General features: G+C 36.6%; 1 protein-coding gene across 1 annotated transcript in view; it reads left to right on the top strand.

The window, feature by feature from the left end:
* Positions 1 to 25,677, top strand: part of LRP1B (LDL receptor related protein 1B) — a 2,178,569-nt gene that overhangs the window by 381,169 nt on the left and 1,771,723 nt on the right. Inside the window, exon 2 of the mRNA XM_086368415.1 lies at positions 1,320 to 1,442. Within this exon, the coding sequence (XP_086224541.1) occupies positions 1,320 to 1,442 (123 nt within the window). The remainder of the gene's footprint in view (positions 1 to 1,319; positions 1,443 to 25,677) is intronic.

Raw genomic sequence — 25,677 nt, 5'->3', positions numbered from 1 at the left:
GGGCAAGAGTACTGAAGTAGGTAGGCATTTCCTTCTCCAGAGGATCTTCCTGACCCAGGTATTGAACCCAAGTCTTCTGCATTGTAGGCAGATGCTTTACTATCTGAGCCCCCATGGAAGTCTTCCTATGAACTGTAAAGTATTCTTGTTTTAAGTTACTTTGAGGTTGGAAGAAGAGGCTGAGGGAGAGAAGGGAAAGACATACTATATTTTATCAAACCACTAAGTGGAAAATGTGCCATCGTTTTGCATATTGTTAGTGGGAAAAGGTCAATTAAGCTATGGTGTAATGCTTTCATATCACCTAGAATATGTATTTGATGTATATCAAAAGACATATTTACTGATGAATTTCTTTTATCTTGACTCATTTGTATATATTATATATATATAAACATATATACTCATCTATATATATATATATATACATAATAAAGAATAAGTGATATCAAATGTCTAACAATCCTAACACTCCTTTATACTCAGAGGTCATCAATTATAAAAACATTTTTATATCAGACATATTTTAAAATTATTTTAAAAAGGAAATATTTTATTGAATAAACTTATAGGACACTAATAAGACTATTGCAAAAAGCAGCATCTGATGAATTTATTAGGACTTGATGAAAGGCAACAGATCCTAAATATTCTGAAACAATGGAAGGAAAATAATGGAATTTTGAATGCAAACAAATGTAAAAACCTGAATTAGAGCAAAGCTTTATGGAATGTTCTATCACTCTCATTGTCGAGAAGCAGAAGCTTTCAGTTGGGAAGTTTCAGTGAAAAAGAGAAGAGAAAATAAGATGATATGGGGTATCTAATAGATAGAGAGGCATGAAGTTCCAGCATCGGGGTGAACGGTTAAGAACTGAATACTAAGAGATGGTATTTATGTACAAGGTTTCACTTTTTTGGCTGATTCTTCCTTTTCTTGGGCCAGAGTAGGAAACTAAAAGATTCTGCTTAAGAACTTCTGCTTTGGATCAACATCTTCTATTAACCTTCTTGCTGGAATATATATATACCTTAACTGACATGAGAAAGATTTGTAGCCCCCAAAACAAACAGAATTCTTAACTATTTTTAGGATAGGTTGTGTGAGACTCCAAAAAATTCCGTCTTTCGAATTTGAGTGCTTGAGCTGAGTGGGTTAAATTAAGAAAAATAATTGGTCTAGCTTTGCAGCTGAATAGAAAGTGTGGATCCCATTCATGTACCTTTTATGCATTGCTTTCTCACATTTCATCTTTGTACTGTTCTCGTATTCATGTTCAGATCATTCATATTTTATTTTGAAACACTTTCATTTTCAGATCAGCAGTCCTGTGATCCTGGTGAATTTCTTTGCCACGATCACGTGACTTGTGTCTCCCAGAGCTGGCTGTGTGATGGAGACCCTGACTGCCCTGATGATTCAGACGAATCTTTAGATACCTGTGAGTAGAAAGGTTCTCTTGCCATTCAGATTTACCTTACATGTGAAACTAAATGTCAGTTGTTTTCATGGATGACTGCTATTTCACCTTATTCTTTTTTATTTTCCAAATAGCCTGAAAACTTAAAAAAACTTTTGTTTGTATTTCCTTTAAAATGACTATGTGAATGAGAGCATTAAATGTGGTTTTGTTGTGTGAATTAACTCATGAAGGGAAGAAAATACAAGGTTAATTCTTTCAATGTGATTGTGTTACTCCTAGGAAAATTATACTTGAAGAGAAAAAAATCCATTAAAACACAGCACTAAAAGGGAATAAAATCCTCTCCACTAATTTATCTCACACATTTTGAGGCAGAGGAACACATACAAAGAATAATGAACTAATCAAGCTTTAGCTCCCATATTATTTCTATTAGTGTCTAGAGTGCTACACAAATTATTGAACATATTTTCTTTTGAACTTGAAAGATAAAAACTACATTTGTCCATTCATGTGGTGAATATCTTTGATTTTATAATATCAAATTCAGAACTCTTAATACAAGAGTCTTAATTCTAATTGTACCTCTGCATGTAACTCAGAGTCCATTAAGGGTTTTGTCATGAGAAAAATGCCATTAAATAAAAATTGTAAGTAATAACAGGACCCACAGCTAAGTCTTCTACACTTTCTTTTTAATATCCTCTATCATGAGGAGTATGGAGAGTCTGCTAGATTTTTGCATTAATAAATCTGGCATTACTAGTATCAGTCTTTACCACCCAGGCAAACAGGCATATCAGCTTATCAGTATCATTCTCAAACAACTACATAGTTCTGTGAAGTCAACATGAAAAAAGAAAATCCTTCATTGTTATTGCTTGATATTATAGAGATAACAATTATGGTTACCATTCTCCACTATTATCTACTTGTTTATAAGTTCTTTAGATGGAAACAATGTTTTGATGAAGGCAGAAACAATGCTTACTCACTGTTTCCATGTTTCCTGGTGCTTTTAAAGTTTCTCAACATATGAGTTCTTGAATATCTACATTAATTGCCTTTTTTCAATTTGAATAGATCAGTTTTTTGGTTGGAAGGAGTTGCAGTTGTTTACTGTATTTCTAATTTTATATCAGTTTCATCAGTTTAATTCTGAAAACATTTTCTTGACTCCTATAACATAGATAATGCTCCAGGCATGATAAAAGGAAAAAGTATAATAAGAAGAAAATAGTGGATAAATAAAATGTGGTAACTCCATAGTAAGGAATATTATTTAACAATAAAAAATTGAAATACTTATACATGCTACATGGATAAATCTTGAAAACATCATGTGAGGGAAAACAAGCCAGTCACAAAATATCACATATGATATGATTCCATTCATGTAAAATATCCCAATAGGCAAATCTCTAGAGACAGAAAGTAGCTAAGTTGCCAGTGGCCAGTGAGTTGGAGGGGATTGAGGAGTGTCTTCTAATGAGTTGGAGTCTCTTTGGAGGTGATGAAAATGTTCTAAAATTAGATTCCAGTGATAGTTACACAACTCTTGTTAATATATTTAAATACATTGAACTATGTGTATTAAATGGGTGAATTGTATGGTATGTGAATTACACCTTCACAAAGTTTTTTAAAATGGAAAATGAGAGAAATCTCAAAATCATGCATATGAATGTGGATGGTATAATTATGTGAAAGACAACAATATCAAAATACTCTGGCCATGAAAAATATAAATAGCTGGACTATATTTCTTCTATATAAGAAGTGGGACTTAACTCTGTTTCAGTCTTAGGCTTCCCTTATTGAAGTGCCATAGAGGAGTTCTCTCCTCATTAGATGCAAGGAAAAATTGTCATGGCATAATCAGACTAAAAAATTAAATTATTGAGTTTTGGAGGCTTGCATTTTTATCCTGATCATATCATTAAATTCCTGATGAGAAACACAACAGAGACCTGAGATAGCTTTGTGGAATCCATTTGTAGGAAGGCAGGTTGAAGGAGAAATGCCCTGAAACTTATACCTGTTACAGTGTAAAAACGATTGAGATGAAAAGACTGCATAGCCTCTCCCTCCATGCTGCTGAAGAAAAGAGAATAATGATGTTCCCCCTTGTATTCAAGAAAGAGCTCAGTAGGAGAATCAGGCTGGAGAGGATTTGTGGTACAGACAAGGTGCAAGACCTTTGTGGTCAAAGCTCAAACCCAGAAAAGAAAGAGACTTCAAAGTGAATGCCGAAGTGGGTGGATGACAAATATTCCACTCCCCCTCCCATGCCAGCTCTTTGCCTCTAGGAACATGATCGATAGCCAACAGGGCCACACTAGTGGACGAGACTTTTGTTTGTCAGTTGGCATCTGCCCTGATTGATTGAATACCTGCTCTGAAAGGCCAGTTTCTCCACCAGTGTTTGGAAGTACTTTGAATATCCATCTTGCCCAGAAGGTAAACATACTTGTGTTTGGGGGAAAAAGGTAGGTCCTTCAATTCACAGAGATGAGGGGCTTTGGCCAGACTAAAGCCTCAAATTAGAAATTACATGTGGTTTCATTGAAAATAGAGATAGATTTTCTTCTTCCTTAGTTTTTAAAATGAAATTCATACCTGCTCAAGATATTTTTGCAATTTTAGGTATATAGTTGTTTTCCTCAATGAAATTTTGTGTTTGACTTTAAATGTTTTCTCATTTTGGCCATTCTTAGTGTACTCTCAGATATCAAAATTGCTGAATATTCTCAAGAGCAACACTAAAAAAATTCTTATACCAAAGTAGTTACATAACAAAGAGAGAAAAATACTTTTTAAAAAACCTGGGTGTTTCATCTGAGTAACATATTTGGATCTACATTTAATTAGCCTGTCTCAGATAAGTGGTTTCAGTCAGTACCAAATGAAATCTGGACAAACACTGAGAAAAGGCTTTATGAAAAATATCAGACTTTTTCAGATTTAAATTTCTCAATCCAGATGTTCACAATTACCATTTTCCCTAATCATAGTGCTTTGTAATGTGTTGTTTTATAACATTTATATGCAATCATCACTGATCTACATAAAATATTTGCATAATTTTATAATTATATGACTGTACATACATTCATTGTGAAAGATAAATACTAGAAATCAAACCTTGACGATTGATTCTTAAGAAGGGGAATTTTGTGCAAGGTGTATGAGCAAAAGTATCTTATCTTTGATTTGAAGACAAAGTATGTTGTATCTACAAAATACTAGGTAAAAATCGCTGATTCAATGATTTATTTTTCCTAAATCCATTTACCCTTTAAAATGATAAGAAGACCAATATAGCATATAATTTATTATGACATTGTGAAAGCTCTGAAATGACAAAATTCTAACAGAGAAAAAATTGGATGTTACAGAGGAAGAGGAAAAGCTTGTCTTCTGAGAAGCTGATGACCAAAATGCTTTAGAAGGTATACACGCATACAGAAAAACAATGAAAATCAAATGAAATTGAGATATTTGGGGATCTGCAAGGTTAACAGGCACATATTTTCTTCCTCTTCTGTGTTTGTATAGGTCCAGGTTGAAAGGGTATTTTCTACTATTCATGAGGCAGAAGTAAGCTTTCACTAACAGCCATATAAGGTCAAAGAAAACCTTCTTGAATGGGGCTGATTTAGCAATAAGCTGATTTCATGTTGGGATGAGTTTTTTTAATGTGAAATTAGAGAAATTTCATAATTTATACCCTTACCATTGACTATGAGAAATAGTTATTTAGCCTTATATTAGAAGTGAAAGCCTTTTTTCTCTACATTATTTGAAATAATTTGCCAAGTATCTAAACAGCTAACCATCTTTCAGGCCCTATGAAGCTGTGAGAATTGAAAATCAGGAAAATCATCATCTTTTTCCTTAGGGCTTTCAATCGAGTTGTTAGTCTAGCATTTTGTATGATGAGAATTAAAGTGAATAGTGGAAATGTTATTTGTGGAATGAAAGCTTGGTACCACCTGTGGCAGGGAAGTCTTCCTGAAAAGTGCTTTTATTCTGAGGCATTCAATATGTAATTCCTTGTAGGATTTTCTGTTGAATGCTTAACGATACTTACTTTTCAACAATCAGTGGTCAGCAGATGTATGTTCTTTTCTGGCAATCTGATGTTTATATACTTAAAACTAGATTCTTCCTTTTAAGTCAGAAGTGTATTTGTTCTGATCGTTTTCCTTTTTCCTTATCATCCTCCACTAACTTCCTTCAGAAAATCATTTAGAGTTGTTCTACTGTAGAACATGATGTGGATTTGGTGACTCATTGACCAACCAGGGAATATAAAAATGGCATTATGGGAGGCTAAGATTTGAAAACTGGATAGTTGTGATAATTTTCATATTGACTTTACACTGTCCTGTCCTTCTGCAGGGACCAGTAGACTTTTTCTGTAAAGGATCATATAGAAAATATTTTAGGTTTTACTGAGCTTTTGTGAGCTCAGTTGTATATTCTTCTTTGTCTTCATTTGTTTGTAAAATAATTAAAATGGAAAAACAAACATACAAATAAACATTATCAGTTTATACTCCATAAAAAAATAGACCCCAGGTTGCATTTATCTTAGTTAGTTAGTTAGTTCAATTGCTCAGTCATGTCCAACTCTTTGCGACCCCATGAATCGCAGCATGCCAGGCCTCCCTGTCCATCACCAAATCCTGGAGTTCACTCAGACTCACGTCCATCGAGTCAGTGATGCCATTCAGCCATCTCATCCTCTGTTGTCCCCTTCTCCTCCTGCCCCCAGTCCCTCCCAGCATCAGAGTCTTTTCCAATGAGTCAACTCTTCGCATGAGGTGGCCAAAGGACTGGAGTTTCAGCTTTAGCATCATTACTTCCAAAGAAATCCCAGGGCTGATCTCCTTCAGAATGGACTGGTTGGATCTCCTTGCAGTCCAAGGGACTCTCAAGAGTCTTCTCCAACACCACAGTTCAAAAGCATCAATTCTTTGGCGCTCAGCCTTCTTCACAGTCCAACTCTCACATTCATACATGACCACAGGAAAAACCATAGCCTTGACTAGACGGACCTTTGTTGGTAAAGTAATGTCTCTGCTTTTCAATATGCTGTCTAGGTTGGTCATAACTTTCCTTCCAAGGAGTAAGCGTCTTTCAATTTCATGGCTGCAGTCACCATCTGCAGTGATTTTGGAGCCCAAAAAAAGTAAAGTCTGACACTGTTACAGGTTGTCTTTTGCCAAATTCTACTGCAGTGCCATAGCTAAACCATATCCACTGTACTCTTGTGAAGGTAGGTCTCTGTGTAGATCCTGCAACCACAGGAGCAGTGTAAGTGCACACAGTGGAAGAACGTGGCATAGAGCTCTGTGAGTACCCACTACATATGGTGCCAAACTCAGGCAAGGTGGTATTCTCTGCAAGAGCTGGGTTTTCTTCTATTTTTGCATATCCCCTTATGTGTTAGCGTTGCACTTGAGCACAGGGAACAGAAGAAAGAGCTCAGACAAAAGAGAGTTTACTTTTAGAAACTCATAGAAAGAAAAAAAGTGCCAAAGTGGACAATCCAGGATTGATATGGCTGCTCCAGAATGACAGCAGGCTTCCTCTGCCATTCTTAGCATGGAGCTGTCAGTCTTTCAGCCACAGTAGGACTTTTCCACCTTCCCTAGCAAATGAATCCATTTCCGCCAGAGAGATGGGAAGAAAACAGGGAAACAGCAAGTGCCAGCTGAGTCTTTCTGTTTCTCAGAGGATGATAACTTTTACAGAAAGCAAACTCAGTAGGTTTCTGCTTAGATCTTGTTTGCCGGAACTGATCACCTAAGGCATGAGGCACTGTGTATTCCTCAGGGTTTCCCAAAATAAAATATACGGTCCTGCTAGTCAAGAATAACAGGAGACTAGATATTGGCCAGGCAGAGGACCCAAGTAACCTGAGCCACAGTGCTCTCTTCACTCTCTTTTCCTCTCTTCATCTGTGGCAGGGGTGGGGGCAGTCACAAGGCATGGTCTGAATCCCAGCTGCTTGACACCAAAGCCAGTTCCTCCAAATGAACATCTTTGCTCTTGTGCAACAAAGTACTCATTCCAGGTCTCTAGTACCTTGTCTGTACAATGGACATGATAGTACCCATCCCACAGTAAAGTGCTTGAAATACTGTCTTTTCCATAAGATCTTCTTTCCACCCAACACCCCTCCCCTATATTCTATCTGTCCAGAGCTCTGACCAAGCACCTTACCCTCAGGGTTTTTTGATAGAGCACCCTAATTGCTGCCTCTCCCGTTCTTACTGAAAATCAGTTTTATTCTGTAAGGTTGTGGCTAGGGGTAGCAATAATTTACCATATACACTAATTCGAGTAAAGTTGCTAACAATTTTTAGTACTTAGGCGTATTACACTCAAAATTAAGACAAGTAGATATAGAGATTATTGGAGGACAGGTGACTTTTCCTAGGAACTCTTCCAACACATCATGTTGCAGAATTGATTAAAGTTAAGATATATGGTTAAAAAAACAGTTTAGTTCATAATTGTTTATTGCTTAATTGACATGGCTGTCCTGAAATGCGGATGTTTTCTCATTTTAAGAGATGAGGAAATTGTTTACAATCTTTCTCTGCCTTCTGATTTGACTGTTATTGGTGAAAGTGGAGTTTGCATTTCTTTCAACTCACTGTTGTTTTTATATAGACTCAGGTAAGGAAGAATTCCACTCCTAAAAGGAATCCTTAGGCCACCTAATTTAAAAATACAGTGTCATTTGAAAAACAGACACTATCCCAGCAGAGTTATCTCACTCTGACTTTGGAGATGATCAGTTCTGATTGAAAAATGCAGTAAACACACCATGTCTCCTGAGTAATAGGAACAGAAGCATTTGTGAAAAATGAAAATGGCTCTAAGTTATTAGGGTTAGATGTGTCGCTGCATGAACTGACCATTGCTTTGATTGTATTTCCATTGTTGTGGAGTTTGAGCTTTATTTGGATGGGAGGATATTAACGAACTTCTTATATTCATAGGCTGACCTTTCCCCTAGGATGAAAGGTAGAAATCCTTTTACAGTTTCCTTCTATCTTTCTTTAACAGAGGTCAGGGAAATAAAATAAAATTCATGTGGGAGGTTATTAGCAAACAGATACTGCCCTTTAAAAATAAATAGCAGGATAGGGCACTGAAAGGAGACTCTAGGAACAATAAAATGAATGGAAGTATGGTCCTTGTTTCTGAGTAATAGTGATTTAGAGGTCATTTTGGAATGAGCTAATATATGAGAGCTACAAAGCTAAGCTTTTCGTTAGGTAGAGAAGCTGAAATGATCTTGCAGATTAAAGGTAGCACATATGAGGCCCAAGAGAGCAGTTTATGTCTCTTTCAATTCTTTTTGTTTTGCTCTTCATTTTATTCCGAGGCTTCCCTCTTTTGCAATGAAGAGGCCAGAAACACTGACCCTCCTTTAATAATAAAGAGACCTTCACTTAAGAGTTGCTATGAAGGGGAGACCAGAAGGTGAGGAACCGTATAATTGTGAATTGAAAGGGCCTGTTTCAGGTTGGTTCATTTCCCCAGCACAGTGGGGATGGGATGGAGGGGTGACATTTCTCTTCATACCACCCTGTTATGTGCTAACAGATCTCTGAAAGTCTGCCTCTGCCATTTTAAGCAAGTTTGATTGGAGGCAGAGGTGATAAACTGAGTGCACTACAATTCACAGAGGTGGAGCAAAAACAGCATCACAAAAGGCCTCACTCTTCTTCAAGAAGTCACTGCTTTCCAGCTTTGATTCCAGTTCACAGGTCATAGGATAAAAAGGGACTCATGTCCCTCAGCCTGGACTGGAAACTACAAGGAATGAGAACTTTGAAATGATGGAAAATAAAGGGGATAAAGTAAAATTATTGAATTCCAGCGACAACTCTGATAAAATCTCCATGGCTTAAGGGATGAGGTACAGTAAACAAATGGTCTTGCAAGGCTCTCTAGGGACCAGGCTTAAGGCTGAGCAAGGAGCCTTCTCAGAAATGATACAATCCATCATTTATCCACAACTAATCTAGCAGTTGGGGTTGGGATGAAGGCTTCTTACCTTTCATGGGTGAGTAAATTTCTTCCCAGAGGATGTTTTATTCTTTATAGTCAGTGTATAAAATTTTCATTTGACTTTCACTCAGAAACACTTTTGAAATGACATATTTTGCTAAATGAAGCACTGAAGGATGTTTTGTTCTAAGAACTTATTTAATGGCAGTGGCTTTTTTCTCTCTCCCTTCCCCCATATTTTCCATTATCCTTCCCTGAAAGCAGGATATAAAATCCTACTATAATATGCCTATGGAATTCTTAGGGCAAAAGTATAATCCTTCTACTAATTGCCACATTGGCCCTTTTCAGGATCAGGCAGAATAATTGATTTTCGGTTGACTATTTTAAATTAAAATCTCTGTAGCATTAGCTTTTTTGATTTGGGGGTAGGAGAAATTGCTCACAAAGAGTAAAGTTCATGAGAAGATGAGTTAAAAACAGGGCTTAGGTGACAGTAGACAAATTCAGTAAAGGTAGCTTATAGCAATCTACTCATCTTGAATGATTTGTTTTTCTTTCCTTTTTTTTATAACTTTTCTGAAAAATCATAGAGGGCAGGGTGTGATTAAATTTTACTTTGCTTGATCAAGGATCAGATAAGAAAGGGGAGAATCTCTCAGCTTGCTTTCTGGGTACTAAACAGCAAGATAGAAAAACAAAAAAGTAAATGCTTCTCAACAAGTTTGATGAGTTAACAAAAGATAAGTAATTATTAATTAAAAAATTCTTGTCTTGGACTGTAGCATATAGTTATAAGACTAATAATTTAAATCTTACACAATTAGGATTATAGAAAGGACTCTTACTTGTATAGCACTTTGATACTTTAAGGACATGTATGTTAGAATCATTAATCTTTTGGCCTTGTAGCTATTTTTTGAGAGAAACAGTCCAGGTATCAGGGTCATTAAAAATAAAAACTCTAAAGCACAAACCAGTTGCTTGGTCAAGAGTCTCATAACTATTGGGTAAAAGGCAAAAATTGGAATTCAGAAATTGCATTTCCTAATAATAGAAGTTATAGCATCAGCTTTGGGATGAACTGCACCACCTCAATACTCATGTGTCAAAATCCTAAAACTATACCATCTCAGAATATAACTGTACTTGTACGCTATGGACCGTAACTGTCCAGGCTCCTCTTTCCATGGAATTTCCAAGGCAAGAATACTGGAGTGGGTTTCCATTTCCTTCTCCAGGACATCTTCCCAACCCAGGGATTGAACTGGCATCTCTTGTCCTCTGCATTGGCAGGCAGATTTTTTTTACCACTAGCACCACCTAGAAAGCCTATTAGAGTGGGTCCTAATATCATCTGTCTGCTGCTACTGCTAAGTCACTTCAGTCATGTCTGACTCTGTGTGACCCCATAGACAGCAGCCCACCAGGCTCCCCCGTCCCTGGGATTCTCCAGGCAAGAACACTGGAGTGGGTTGCTATTTCCCTCTCCAATGCATGAAAGTAAAAGTGAAAGTGAAGTCGCTCAGTCATATCTAACTCTTAGTGACCCCATGGACTGCAGCCTACTAGGCTCCTCCGTCCATAGGACTTTCCAGGAAAAGTACTGGAGTGGGGTGCCACTGCCTTCTTCAACCATCTGTCTAGTGTCCTTTTAAAAAGGGGGACTTTAGAAAGATTGAGGGCAGGAGGAGCAGGGGATGACAGAGGATGAGATGGTTGGATGGCATCACCAACTCAATGGACATGAGTCTGAGTAAACTCCAGGCCTGGCGTGCTTCGGTTCTTGGGGTCACAAAGAGTTGAACATGACTGAGAGACTGAACTGAACTGAGGGACACCAAGGAAACTTGTGCACAGAGAGAAGTCATATGAAGAGACAGTCAGAGCTGGGTGGGGCGATCTACCCTCCAAGGAAGTCTTGAGGGAAACTAACCCACCAACACTTTGACCTTGGATTTTTAGCCTCAGCACTGCGAGGAAATAAATGTATAATGTTTAAGCCACTTAGTCTATGATATTGTGTTATAGAAGACCTAGCAGATTAATATAGCATCCAACTTATATCTATTAAAATTCCATGCTTTTTATATTAAAATGTCCTTGTTTTTAATATTAATATAAAGAAGAATGCAGCAATTGAACCTCACCCCCGCCCCCCCACCCAACCACCACCACTTTCCTCAAAGATATTGTATTAACCAAAAAGTTTGGGTTTTCCATATTATGAAAAACTGGAATGAGTTTTTTGGCCAACCCACATACACTGAAACTAACTACCAGAGTACTGAAATTATAGGCTTTATTTAGAATTATGAAATTAAATTACCAGTTTCTGATGGAATAAAGGGCCTATAGTGGTGGTTTGAATCCTCTGTGCTGTACTGTGCTTAGTTTCTCAGTCATATCTGACTCTTAATCCTCTAAGAACACCTAATTAGAGTAATGTAGTATGAATCTTATACAAATGAAAAGAAATTTTTTCAATTAAAAAGCAAATAGATGATTACTATAGATTTTTAAAAAATATTTGTGGATGATGAGTTGCTCCAAAATTAAAAAAAAAAAAATAGGTTTGCATAACAGTTCCTCCTGGTGATCTAGGATATTCATTTAGCGGTGTAGTTGATAGCCATATTTGCAATGCTACCTACTTGCAACATAAAATACAAACTTAGATTAATAATAAAATTATCATTATTTTCTGAGGGAAACAGACATAACTGGTATATTACATATATACATATAGCGTGTGCTAGTAATATATATTCAGTTCAGTTCAGTTCACTTCAATCACTCAGTCGTGTCTGACTCTCTGTGACCCCATGAATGGCAGCACGCCTGGCCTCCCTGTCCATCACCAACTCCCGGTCTTCATTCAGACTCACATCCATCGAGTCAGTGATGCCATCCAGCCATCTCATCCTCTGTCGTCCCCTTCTCCTCCTGCCCCCAGTCCCTCCCAGCATCAGAGTCTTTTCCAATGAGTCAACTCTTCGCATGAGGTGGCCAAAGGACTGGAGTTTCAGCTTTAGCATCATTCCTTCCTAAGAAATCCTACGGCTGATCTCCTTCAGAATGGACTGGTTGGATCTCCTTGCAGTCCCAGGGACTCTCAAGAGTCTTCTCCAACACCACAGTTCAAAAGCATCAATTCTTTGGCACTCAGCCTTCTTCACAGTCCAACTCTCACATCCATACATGACCACAGGAAAAACCATAGCCTTGACTAGATGGACCTTTGTTGGCAAAGTAATGTCTCTGCTTTTGAATATGCTATCTAGGTTGGTCATAACTTTTCTTCCAAGGAGTAAGAGTCTTTTAATTTCATGGCTGCAGTCACCATCTGCAGTGGTAATATATATTAGGTTGCTATAATCTATCTTGCATATGTGTTAAAGTCACTTCAGTCATATATGACTCTTGGCGACCCCAAGGACTGTAGCCCACCAGGCTCCTCTGTCCATGGGATTCTCCAGGCAAGAATACTGGGGTGAATTGCCATGCCCTCCTCCAGGGAATCTTCCTGAACCAGGAATTGAACCTATGTCTCTTATGTCTCCTGCTTCGGCAGTTGGGTTCTTAACCACTAGTGCCACCTGGAAAGCTCTTAATCTATCTTGCTGTACTGTGCTTAGTCACTAAGTCATGTCCAACTCTTTGCAACTCCATGGACTGTAGTCCACCAGGCTCCTCTGTCCATGAGGATTCTTGTTATAATTGTTGATTCTGAATTGATCATGGGTTAGGCAATAAAGTAGATGCAATTTGATGGTTATAAATAATGCCTCTTTTTTCCACATGGACCTTTGGAGAATTTTGTTACATTTTGCTTCCAAATTTACACGTATTCGACAATTCAGTTATTAAAATAAATGGTGTGGTGTGTATTTTCACTTAAAGAGTGAAGAGAATTTTGTGACCAAACTAGAAGTATCATAATGTATAAGTACATTTTCTTTAAGAAAATTAGAATGTAATCAATCAGCAGTTATTTACTGAGGAATTACTGTGTTCAAGGTCCTTACTAAGCATGGCCCTGCAACCATTTTCCCATGCCCTACTTACTATATGCCAGGACTTTCACCCATACAAATTTAGTCTTCTATTCTGGTAAAATAATACTAAATATATTTTAAATAATATATTTATGAGAAAGATGAGGATGACAGTTACTTACACAAAATGGATTAATGTGGATCAGGTGTTGAACTATGATCCTTATGTGGACTATAACCTTTGATCCTGACAACAGCCTGAGTGAGACCTCTGGTACAGCTGTTCAGATTGTGCAAGGTATCAGGATGACATAAATAATGCAGACAGCATAGGTATATGTATTGCCCTACAAATGGAAATAAATGATCTTTGAAAGGGAGCAATATTTTCTAGTTTGCATGAAGGCATTCTATGAGCTAATGTTGACCTCCTTATGATACTAATCATAGTCATCAGCTTTTAAGATGATAAAAATAAAGCATTAGGGGGAATTCTCTGGTAGTCCTGTGATTAGGACACTGTATTTTCACTCTGAGGGCCCAAGTTCAATCCCTGGTCAGGGAACTAAGATCCCACAACCTGTGCCGTATGGAGGAAAAAGAAAGAAAAAAGAAAGCATGAAGGAAGTTGCTTGCTAGAGGTGTTAAAGCAATTAAGTGACAGAGTTACAGTTGAACACTTTACCATGTTATATAGTCTCCAAATGAGTTAATGAAGTTGAGAAATTAGTTTCCACTAACATTTCCCCTAGTGGAGGTCAGACCGTCATATGTGCCTATCTCATGTAACATTTAAGTTGGCATCCTATACATACTCTAAAGTTCAGCTGGTTAAGAATCCACCCCATGCAGGAAACCCCAGTTTGATTCCTGGGTAGGAACGATCCCCTGGAGAAGTGTTAGACTATCCATTCCAGTATTCTTGGGCTTCCTTGGTGGCTCAGCTGGTAAAGAATCTGCCTGCAATGAGGAAGACCTGGGTTTGATCCCTGAGTTGAGAAGATCCTCTGAAGGAGGGCATGGCAACCCACTTCAGTATTCCTGCCTTGAGAATCCCCATGAACAGAGGAACATGGGGGGCTACAGTCCATGGGTTTGCAGTCAGACGAAACTGAGGAACTAAGAACAGCACAGCACATACTCCATATATATATGGAGTCATGTCCGACTCTTTGCAACCTCATGGACTGCAGCATGCCAGGCTTCCCTGTCCATCACTAACTCCTGGAGCCTTCTCAAACTCATGTCCATCACTTAGGTGATGCCATCCAACTATCTCATCCTCTGTTGTCCTCTTCTCCAGATTTCAATCTTTTCCAGCATCAGGATTCTTTACCAGCTGAACCACAAGGGAAGCCCCTATGAAATTTATAGACAACAAAACTTATTTGAGTAACTACTATGTGATAGGTCTTGTGATAAATGTTAGGAATGATAAAATAAATGATATAAAGAAGGATATCATAATGACTGAGAGACTTTTAACTGTCTTTCTCCAACTAGAAAAAATATACTTAAATATGTGTATATGCTACTGTATTAATAATTGTAAAAGGTATATGGGTTAACATTTATATATATGAACTTTATGTGTGTGCATGTACACAAGTTGAATCTGGAAAAAATAATTAGTATTCTGTTCACCATTTTCCCTCACACACACACAAACAAAACACACCTTCACTCTAATTTAAAAACACATTGTTGATTAGATAATAACTGAATAAAAACACATAACCGGATAATGAAATGATCACTTTTCTATTACTATATAGCTAATTGCTACAGATTTAGCATGTTAACACCCCGTTTCTTATCTCACAGTTTTGTAGATCAGAAGTCTGATTAGGATCAGTTGAGTCCTCTGCTTAAATTTTCACAAAGCAGGCATCAAGATATTCCGAAAGGTGGGCTGTTATCTAGAGGGTCTGCAAGAACCTACTTCTAAGCTGATTTATGTTGTTGGCTTAGTTTCTTGTAGTTGTAGGACTGGGGCTAGAATACTTAAGAAATTTTATATTGGTGTATAGTTGGTTTACAATGTTGTGTTAGTTTCTGGTGTACAGCAAAGTGATTCAGTTATACATATACATAAATCTATTCATTCCATATTTATTTCTCACTTCAGTCACTGCAGAATATTGAGTACAGTTCTTTGTGCTGTACAGTAGGTCCTTGTTGATAATCTACTTTATATATAGTAGTATGTATATGGAGTTTGGGATTAACATGGGCCACAATTTCTTGGTGGCCTTCAGCCTCAACTCTTAACAACTAAGAACCACCCACATTTCTTGGCAGAGGACTCTGTCCATTTTCAAAGCCAGCAATAGTGTGTTGAAGCTCCCTCATGAGTCATGTTCCCTCTCCCTGACATCCTCCTTGACAAACTGCATGTGATTACATTAAGAACATGTGGGTAATTTCCTTTTGCCATATATTGCAATATAATCCAGGAGTGACAGCACATCATGTTCACAGGTTCCACCTGCATTCAAAAGAGAAAGGGCTATACAAGGATGAAGGTCAATGGGATTCATTCTGAGAATCTTGAGTAGCACTGTGTATTAGTTAATTAGGGCTACCTAACAAAATAAAATAAACTTTTGGTTTAAATTTAAAAAATGCATATAAATTTCCTCACAGTTCTGGAGGCTACAAGTCCAAGTTCAAGGTGTCGACAGGCTTGGTTTCATTCTGAATCCTCTCTTTTTGGCTTGCAGATGGCCATTTACTGGTGTTTTTACAAGATCTTCCCCCTGTGTGTGTCTGGGTCCTGGTCTCTTCTTATTAGGACCCCAGTCACATTGGATTCACCAACTTCCCAGGTGGCTCAGTGGTAAAGAATTGACCTGCTGATGCAGGAGACAGAGGAGACATGGGTTGGATCCTCTGGGTTGGGAAGATTCCTTGGAGGACCAATGGCAACCCACTCCAGTATTCTTGCCTGGAGAATCCCATAGACAGAGGAGCCTGGTGGGCTACATTCCATGGCATCACAAAGAGTCAGACACAATTGAGCAGACCTGATTATTGAATTCACCCTTAGAAAATTTTTACCCTAATTACATCTTAAAAGACCTGTCTCCAAACATCAGAACTCTCATGTTCTGAGGTACTGGGGGGTAAGGACTTCAACATATAAATTTGGGCCGATAACACATGAGATGAGTTTGCTTTTCTTTTTTGATTATAGTTCATTTAATGAATGTAAATTGTTATTTGTTTAAAAAGTTGAATCCCCTTCCTCCCTTAATTTTTTATCATAAAATTTTACTCAAACAGAAATGTTGAAAGAATAGTAAATACCCATATACCCTGGATTTATCAACCCTAAACTTTTGTGACATTTGGTTTATCTTTTTTCTCTCTTTCTGAATTATGTATGTGTTTAGAATGTTTGTACACACATATACATATATATGTTCACATATAGTTTTTGCTGATTCATTTAAACAAGTTGCAGACATAATGATATTTTATCCCAATATTATTCTACGAGTAAGACATGCTTGTACATAAGTATAACACCATCATTAGACCCATGAAACTTGACTGTGATATAACAACCAATCCATATTTAAGTTTCTCCAACTGTCCCCATGGAAAAGGCAATGGCAATCCACTCCAGTACTCTTGCCTGGAAAATCCCATGGATGGATGAGCCTGGTAGGCTGCAGTCCATGGTGTCATGAACAGTCAGGCATGGCTGAGCGACTTCACTTTCACTTTTCACTTTCATGCCTTGGAGAAGGAAATGGCAACCCACTCCAATGTTTTGCCTGGAGAATCTCAGGGACGGCAGGGCCTGGTGGGCTGCCGTCTATGGGATCACACAGAGTTGGACACGACTGAAGCAACTTAGCAGCAGCAGCAGCAGCAACTGTCCCCAAAACACTATATGTAGTTATTTTTTCCCAATCCAAGATCCAACCAAGGATACTGCATTGCATGTGGTTGTCATGGCTGTTCAGTCTTCCATAATCCAGAGTATTTTTCCAATTTTTATTTTGTCTGTTATGGCACTGGCATTTTCCTGTAGAATGTCACACAATCTGAATTTTTCTATTTGTTTTCTGATAATTAGATTCATAATAAGTATTTTCCCAAGAATACACCATTGATTGTGACATATATTTCCAATTGTGTTATATCAGTGGATATGTCAATTTGATGAAAGCTTGATAACTTGGTTATCAAAACTGAAAAAAACTGAATTACAACAAAGTGTTTGCCAGAAAACAAGGTTATACCTCTGAACTATACAGCTAAGAGGTTTAAGATAAAAGAATCTTTTCCAGTCTTAACTATTCTGTTAGAAAAAGACTGAGGAAGGGATTAAAATTAAGACCTTAAAATCATGATATATACTCATATTATTTGAACTTGAAAATATAAATCAACTGAAGAATCAGGCTGTTTGACCTTTGTATCTCTTAAGTTGTATCAGTTCAGTTCAGTTCAGTCGCTCAGTCATGTCCGACTCTTTGCGACCCCATGAATTGCAGCATGCCAGGCCTGCCTGTCCATCACCAACTCCCGGAGTTCACTCAGACTCACGTCCATTGAGTCAGTGATGCCATCCAGCCATCTCATCCTCTGTTGTCCCCTTCTCCTCCTGCCCCCAATCCCTCCCAGCATCAGAGTCTTTTCCAATGAGTCAACTCTTCACATGAGGTGGCCAAAGTACTGGAGTTTCAGCTTCAGCATCATTCTTTCCAAAGAAATCCCAGGGCTGATCTCCTTCAGAATGGACTGGTTGGATCTCCTTGCAGTCCAAGGGACTCTCAAGAGTCTTCTCCAACACCACAGTTCAAAAGCATCAATTCTCCAGCACTCAGCCTTCTTCACAGTCTAACTCTCACATCCATACATGACCACAGGAAAAACCATAGCCTTGACTAGACGAACCTTTGTTGGCAAAGTAACATCTCTGCTTTTGAATATGTTATCCGGGTTGGTCATAACTTTCCTTCCAAGGAGTAAGAGTCTTTTAATTTCATGGCTGCAGTCACCATCTGTAGTGATTTTGGAGCCCAGAAAAATAAAGTCTGACACTGTTTCCACTGTTTCCCCATCTATTTCCCATGAAGTGATGGGACCTTATGCCATGATCTTCGTTCACTCACACTTAAAAATCTAATTTTGTTTTTCAAGTTGTTCTATGTATAGTTAAGTGTAAAAGAAGCATAAAATCAGCCACTACCATTTAGGTAACAAGTAGTATAAATCCTTCATTACATTGTTAGCATCCTTAAGGACAGGCATCTTTTCCAGTCTTTTATATCCACACATTGTGCATTGTTCTGCACACAGTGAGCAGCACATATATCTTTGTCCATCAGAAATTTAAAAGATGACTATGTATGTAGGCCGTTTATATACACACACATGGGCTTCCATGGTGGCTCAGATGGTAAAGATTCTGTCTGCAATGCCGGAGAACTGGGTTCATTTCCTGGGTTGGGAAGATTCCTTAGAGAAGGGAATGGCAACCCACTCCAGTATTCTTGCCTGGAGAATTTCATGGATAAAGGAACCTGGTGTGCTACAGACAATGGAGTCACAAAGTTACACACAACTGAGCGACTTTTACATATATGCACATATATGATTACTTTTAAAGTCAAGCATCAATTGCCAGTTTATTTGAATAGTTGCCTTATTTATGGGATGCATGAGTTATACAATTATATCCAATGGGATTTAATAAGTCTACACTATTGCTCTATGGTTTAATACATTTACAACCTGTTTTCTTCACATAGTAAGTAAAAAACTCCTTGAAGCAGGGAGAATCTACTTCTACTATTTACAAATTTTTAATCCAACCTTTCTTTTACTGCTGTCAACAAGTATTTTTGTATTCAGTTAATTGGTTCCCCAACGAAATAATTGAATGTAGCATTGGAGAAGGAAATAGCAACCCACTCCAGTGTTCTTGCCTGGAGAATCCCAGGGACGTGGGAGTCTGGTGGGCTACCGTCTATGGGGTCGCACAGAGTCGGACACGATTGAAGCGACTTGCAGCAACAGCAGCATCTCAAAAAGGAAAGTAAATGTAGATCCTGAAGAATGTATTATCATTTAACACACAGACACAAATTCCTCTGAGAGTCATTTATATAAGACACTACACTTTGGTGTCAGTGAGAGAAAATATTTGAGTCTGTTTTACAATTGCAAATGAAGGAGAAAATGTTTACAAGTGGAGAAACTTATAACATAACCATATCTGTTATGTTTGATAGCTCATCCCAATGGAGGAGTGATGATTCTGCATTCCCACTTGAACTTTTTCACATGTCATCCAAGTTTAAAACAAACAAGCAAAAATTATCTATAGGTTCAGCTTAAGTTGAAGTTATAAAAAGAAATAAAGAAAGAAAAAGAAAAATCCACACCAACACTAGTTATAAAACACCCTACTATAACAGGATCCAAATTAAGGCAAAACAGGTCAGACACATTCTGACAATGTTTAACCAAAAAGCAGTTTATGAATTCAATTAGATGAGTCCTAACTTCAGTAATGCAGCCATGAAATTAAAAGACGCTTACTCCTTGGAAGGAAAGTTATGACCAACCTAGATAGCATATTCAAAAGCAGAGACATTACTTTGCCAACAAAGGTCCATCTAGTCAAGGCTATGGTTTTTCCTGTGGTCATGTATGGATGTGAGAGTTGGACTGTGAAGAAGGCTGAGTGCCGAAGAATTGATGCTTTTGAACTGTGGTGTTGGAGAAGACTCTTGAGAGTCCCTTGGACTGCAAGGAGATCCAACCAGTCCATTCTGAAGGAGATCAGCCCTGGGATTTCTTTGGAAAGAATGATGCTAAAACTGAAACTCCAGTACTTTGGCCACCTCATGTGAAGAGTTGACTCATTGGAAAAGACTCTGATGCTGGGAGGGATTGGGGGCAGGAGGAGAAGGGGATGACAGAGGATGAGATGGCTGGATGGCATCACTGACTCAATGGACGTGAGTCTGAGTGAACTCTGGGAGTTGGTGATGGACAGGCAGGCCTGGCGTGCTGTGATTCGTGGGGTCGCAAAGAGTCGGACACGACTGAGCGACTGATCTGATCTGAACTTCAGTAATGGTTGATGTGTTTAGAAACAGTTGACCTTTGAGGTAAGTAGACTGAACATGGAATTTCTGCACTCTGATTGGAATAAAATACTAGAGTTTGCATTACCACTCAACTATTTTTCTGGTTATCTTTAAGTATTTCTTCCACTGATGAATAAGAATATAAATATATAATAATTTGTTTCAAAATTTTGGCATTGTGAATATTTGAGAGAGTGGGAGAATTTGCTGTTCCCCCAAATTAGAGCTGATTTATTAAATCAGATAGAGATTAATTCTAGGCTCAAGGAATCATAGTGATTAGATTGGCTGCATAGGATATATCATAAATGGCCAAGACTGGCTTCTGTTTAAGGTTTAACCAAGAAAAATAGGACCTGGGCAGCCCACCATGAGTCACAGCTTTTATGATGGAGATTCACTCTGCCAGATTCTTATTCAATTTTTGCTTCAAGATGGATTTTTCTCCTTTCATTCTCTGATTCTTAATAGTAATATGTTACTGTGCACTCAGAGATGCTAGGAACTGAAATAGGCTCAGCCTCCAGATGAAAAACTAAAAACTATAGTTCAGTGAGGTAAAACAACTGGCTTGAAGACACATAGTTAATAAATCTCAGAACTGTGACTGAAACTTAGATACCCTTGACTTGTGCCCTCTTTTTCTTTTCTTTTCAATTTGCATGTGTTTCTCCCAGTAATATAGTTCTACATCCCTTCTATACTTATTGCATCGCATCATTTAACAAATAGTAACAAAAACAAAAAAAAAGCAGAATCTGAAATAATAAATTTAACTAAATTTCAAAAGTTTAAACAAAAATAAAGGTGTATCCCCAAAGTAATATTGACAACTGCTTCTATCTTTCTTCAAAATCTTGTGTGTATATGCACACGCATGCATCCTCATGCATGCATGCACACATGTACACACACACTATGCAATATTTTCCTGTAAAGGACAGAGATATGTTTACTTAGTATATGTATGATGCCTTCTATGTGATAGCATGGAAAGTGGGATGATATGATCACTAGGGGAAAAAAAATAGAAGTATAAATGTTATTCTTCTTGCTTCACTTCCAAAGCAAGATCCCAATACAAGAGATGAATATCTGAGCCAAAAGCAATTAGATCGCTTTATGCCTGCCAATATTCTTTCAGGCTGTTTTTAACTTACAGTCAACACTTCAGAAAACACTATAGATCAATTAGCTTTTATTTAAATTTTCAACAACCTAGAAAGTAACCATATGAATCTCTTGGAAAATCTATGAATAGTTAATTACATATAACCCAAGGTCCCATTATCAGGCCTTTGCTCAAAGCAGTACTTTACAACTCCATCATTTTCCCCAGTGTACAAGTTTGTGACAGAAATATTGATGGGCCTTAAAAAGAATATTTCCAGGTTTTGATAAAATAATACTGCCCAATACGCTTATATGTACTTTCCCAAATATGAAATGTACTCTACATATTGAGAATGCTTCACTTTGAATTTTTGACATATTACTTGAGGTCTAAGTACTATTCTTTTGACTAGTCAGAGAAATTAATATTGCTATACTATACTACCATATCGGAGAAGGCAATGGCACCCCACTCCGGTACTCTTGCCTGGAAAATCCTATGGACGGAGGAGCCTGGAAAGCTGCAGTCCATGGGGTCGCTGAGGGTCAGACACGACTGAGTGACTTCTCTTTCACTTTTCACTTTCATGCATTGGAGAAGGAAAGGGCAACCCACTCCAGTGTTCTTGCTTGGAGAATCCCAGGGATGGGGGAGCCTGGTGGGCTGCCGTCTATGGGGTCGCACAGAGTCAGACACGACTGAAGAGACTTAGCAGAGATTTTTAAATGAGTACTGTCTGTATTATTATTTATCTGATATCTACTGTACCATTATTAGCTTGTTTTTACTTCCTATCTTACTTTTTTCATCTGTTCAATCTTTGTCTATTCTACTTGTGTTCCTAGTATTTCCATCTTTTTATTTATACTGGTTCTTGTGCTAAATGACTCCTGTCTTATCTTTTTCCTTCATGGCAGTGCACTACTGATGTGTTACATCTTTTTAAGAATTACCTTTGGCCTTGCCTCTCCACTCTCCCCACTCCATTCCTTCTCTCGCTTATTCTAAATGTCTTAATTCTGATAGTATTCATCACATCTTGCTGTCAATTTATTTTTAAGAGTTTTTTTCATTTATTATATTATTTTTCCCACTTTTACCTCCTTCAGATAGTTCTATTGCTTGTAATAAAGAAATCATAGCTACTTAATCAACTACTAACTCAGTTTCAATAATATTCCAAGTTAATTTGGATCAGTAGGGATTTAGAAATTATATTTATGAATAAATATTAGAAAAATAAGGAAGAAAATTAAACTTAAATTTTAAAGAGCTGACTCAAATTCTAATATAATTGCAATTGAGGCAATATATTAAAATATATATAAGTAGAGAGTTTAAAGTTTCCTAAAACAAATAATTCTCAACATATCTAACAGTACAGAGCAAAATAGGTTACGTGTATATACATTTCAACAAATGATTTGTATACTTGCAATAAAAAACAATTATATATTGTAAAAGTTTAATTTGCTATTCTCTACATGAAAAAAAAGTCGAGATTTTGAAATTTGGAATATTAATTTTTATATTAAAATAGGTATGATAACTATGAATGATCTTTAAATGTAAATTTTCTTCGATTTTTTTTTTTCCTGTAGTCCTGTGATTTTACATCTTAACCTTGGAACTTAAGACCAGATAAATCTGTTACAGAAATTCTTATTATAGTAATGACAGTTCAGCTTTTCGGTACTATGCAAAAAAAAAAAAAAGTTCAATGTATTTAAATAATAGTTGAATATTGCCCTTTATTCCAGTAAAAGTGTTTTAAAGTGTAATTACTGTTTCTCTTTAGAATTACCTATGACACCTATTGTCATTTGAAAGCAGATGGTCTTTTAGAAAGAAGAGCATATCATTCTTTTATAAAGAAAAGTTGTGATTTAAAATAAGTCTTTTAAGGTTTCATAAAACATGCAACATGAAGCTATTTTAATTGCAAAAAGATTTTTGACTATGAAGAAAGAAAAAAGAATCAGCTATTGACAATGTGTATAACAACAGAAGAAAAGGATAACTTGCTGTAACCAGCAGGAATGTCAACCCAAATGGAATTTAGTCTTTTTATTTTTATTTCTTTGAATTTAGCCTTTTTAACAAGGTAACTGATATGTATCTAAAATGAAAGACAAGTAATTTTCTAAAATATTATTTACATTTTTGCAATTATCAATGAATATCTACCTCAAAGGCATATCATCATAAATGTTATTAAAATATTTTAATGAACACAGGAAGAATTAATATTTCTCTTGAACTCTTTCTCCTCTATTTTGGTAAAAAAAATTAACTAGATCTAAATTTGACTAAGCAGAATGTCACTGCATTATTTGTTCCCTGTGAAACAAATATTCTTTTGGATTAAATAACTGACTCTGTACTGAAGTCTTTCACTGATAGTTTTTCATGATAAAACGTAGATGGAGATAAAGGCAAGGTAAACAAGTGGTTCCTCCATTATATCACTGACCATCTGCACTTTCTTTTTAAAGAAATGGAAATGTAGATTCATAAATTTTTATTTCAATAACCACTAAAAAGATTCTGAGGTATGAATGTTAAAACTGTGGATCTTTCTTCTAATTCTGTGTTCTTGTATGTTATATTGATTATTCATTAACAAGAGCATTTAATTTGTTGCATTTGTGATTTCCATCTTTTTAAAAATATAGGCAAAGTGAATATCAATGATAAAAAAGGAAGTTGGGAGAAGCTGGATTTTTTTTTTTCTCTTGGAGTTTGTCATTTATATCAAGGAAAACATACAAAATAAATGGCACATTATGGTGATTGTCATGGAAAATTTCTTCAACAAAATGCAGTAGTCAAATATATCAAATTATTGAATTATTTTGAGTCACGAGAAACCATGTAACTATTCAGGAAAGGTCTGGAAAACAGGAATGTGGTGCTTTAATTATGATTCTCTGAGTAGCTAGATGATCTTCTGCTAAGGCATTCAACCTTCCTGGAACATAATGCAATTATTTATTAATTAACCGTTAAAATTTGAAAACTCAGCAGAAGTGAGCAGGACTGCTTTGACTATCGTGCTGTGGTTGTTGTAGTTTTTCCAAGCCTACATCTGTTATATAGTTCCCTTCTCGTTGGTTCTCATGCTATAATGGTTCCGAATCATTCTGAAATTCACCAATGTAGTGAACAATGATGTTGCAACCTCAATGTTAATTTGGAGTTTGTCCTTTTTGATGGTATACCAAATTAAAATAGAGAAGCAAGTATAGGCATTAAACATTACTGAAGATTGGTTGATGACATTACTGAAGATTGACTTGGGATTGGTTGAAATCGAATCTATGATACAAGACAATAAAATACAATGATTTTTTTTCCTCTCCTGCAACTATATTTTTTTATTTGGAGGGTAATTGCTTTACAAAGTTGTGTTGCTTTCTGCCATACAAGAGCAAATAAAAATTAAAGCTATACTTTATAGGAACTTTGCTTTTGCATAAATGATTATCATGGGCAATGTATTAAAAAGTTTTAAAATACCTATGCACTATCTCTGTATAAGTTCTCAGAGTTTGTATATATATATAGCTTCAACCAATATAAACAAAATTCTGATTAAGTTGGAAAAATGAGTTTTCAGTGTTTTAAAGTTTATTTTTGTTAGTTTGTAAGTATGCTACTTTTCAAAAAGAAGAACAGTTACTGTACTCATCTATGTATATATAATTTAATACATTTTCATAATTTTCTGAATGTCTTTGGGGACGTAGAAGTTCTGCATTTAACATACTTTATTGTTTGCGATATTTTAAAGTTTTTAATCAAAAATTTCAAGAATAACTTCAGTGAAAACTACATTTTTTAAAGGGATAATATATAAAAATTAATGTATGTATTACTTTTCAATAACAGATTTTCTCTTAATAACAGTTTTATACCAATGACAAGTTCTTAGAGAATTTACTAATATATTTCCAGTATTCTGTTAAACCAATTTCTCTATTCCTTTT

The sequence above is a fragment of the Bos grunniens genome, chromosome 2 (genome assembly GCF_055505025.1).
Source record: "Bos grunniens cultivar Pamir isolate PY7600 chromosome 2, Bosgru_T2T1.0, whole genome shotgun sequence".
Taxonomy (NCBI): Eukaryota; Metazoa; Chordata; class Mammalia; order Artiodactyla; family Bovidae; genus Bos; species Bos grunniens.
This window is presented reverse-complemented; position numbering and strand designations above follow the sequence as displayed.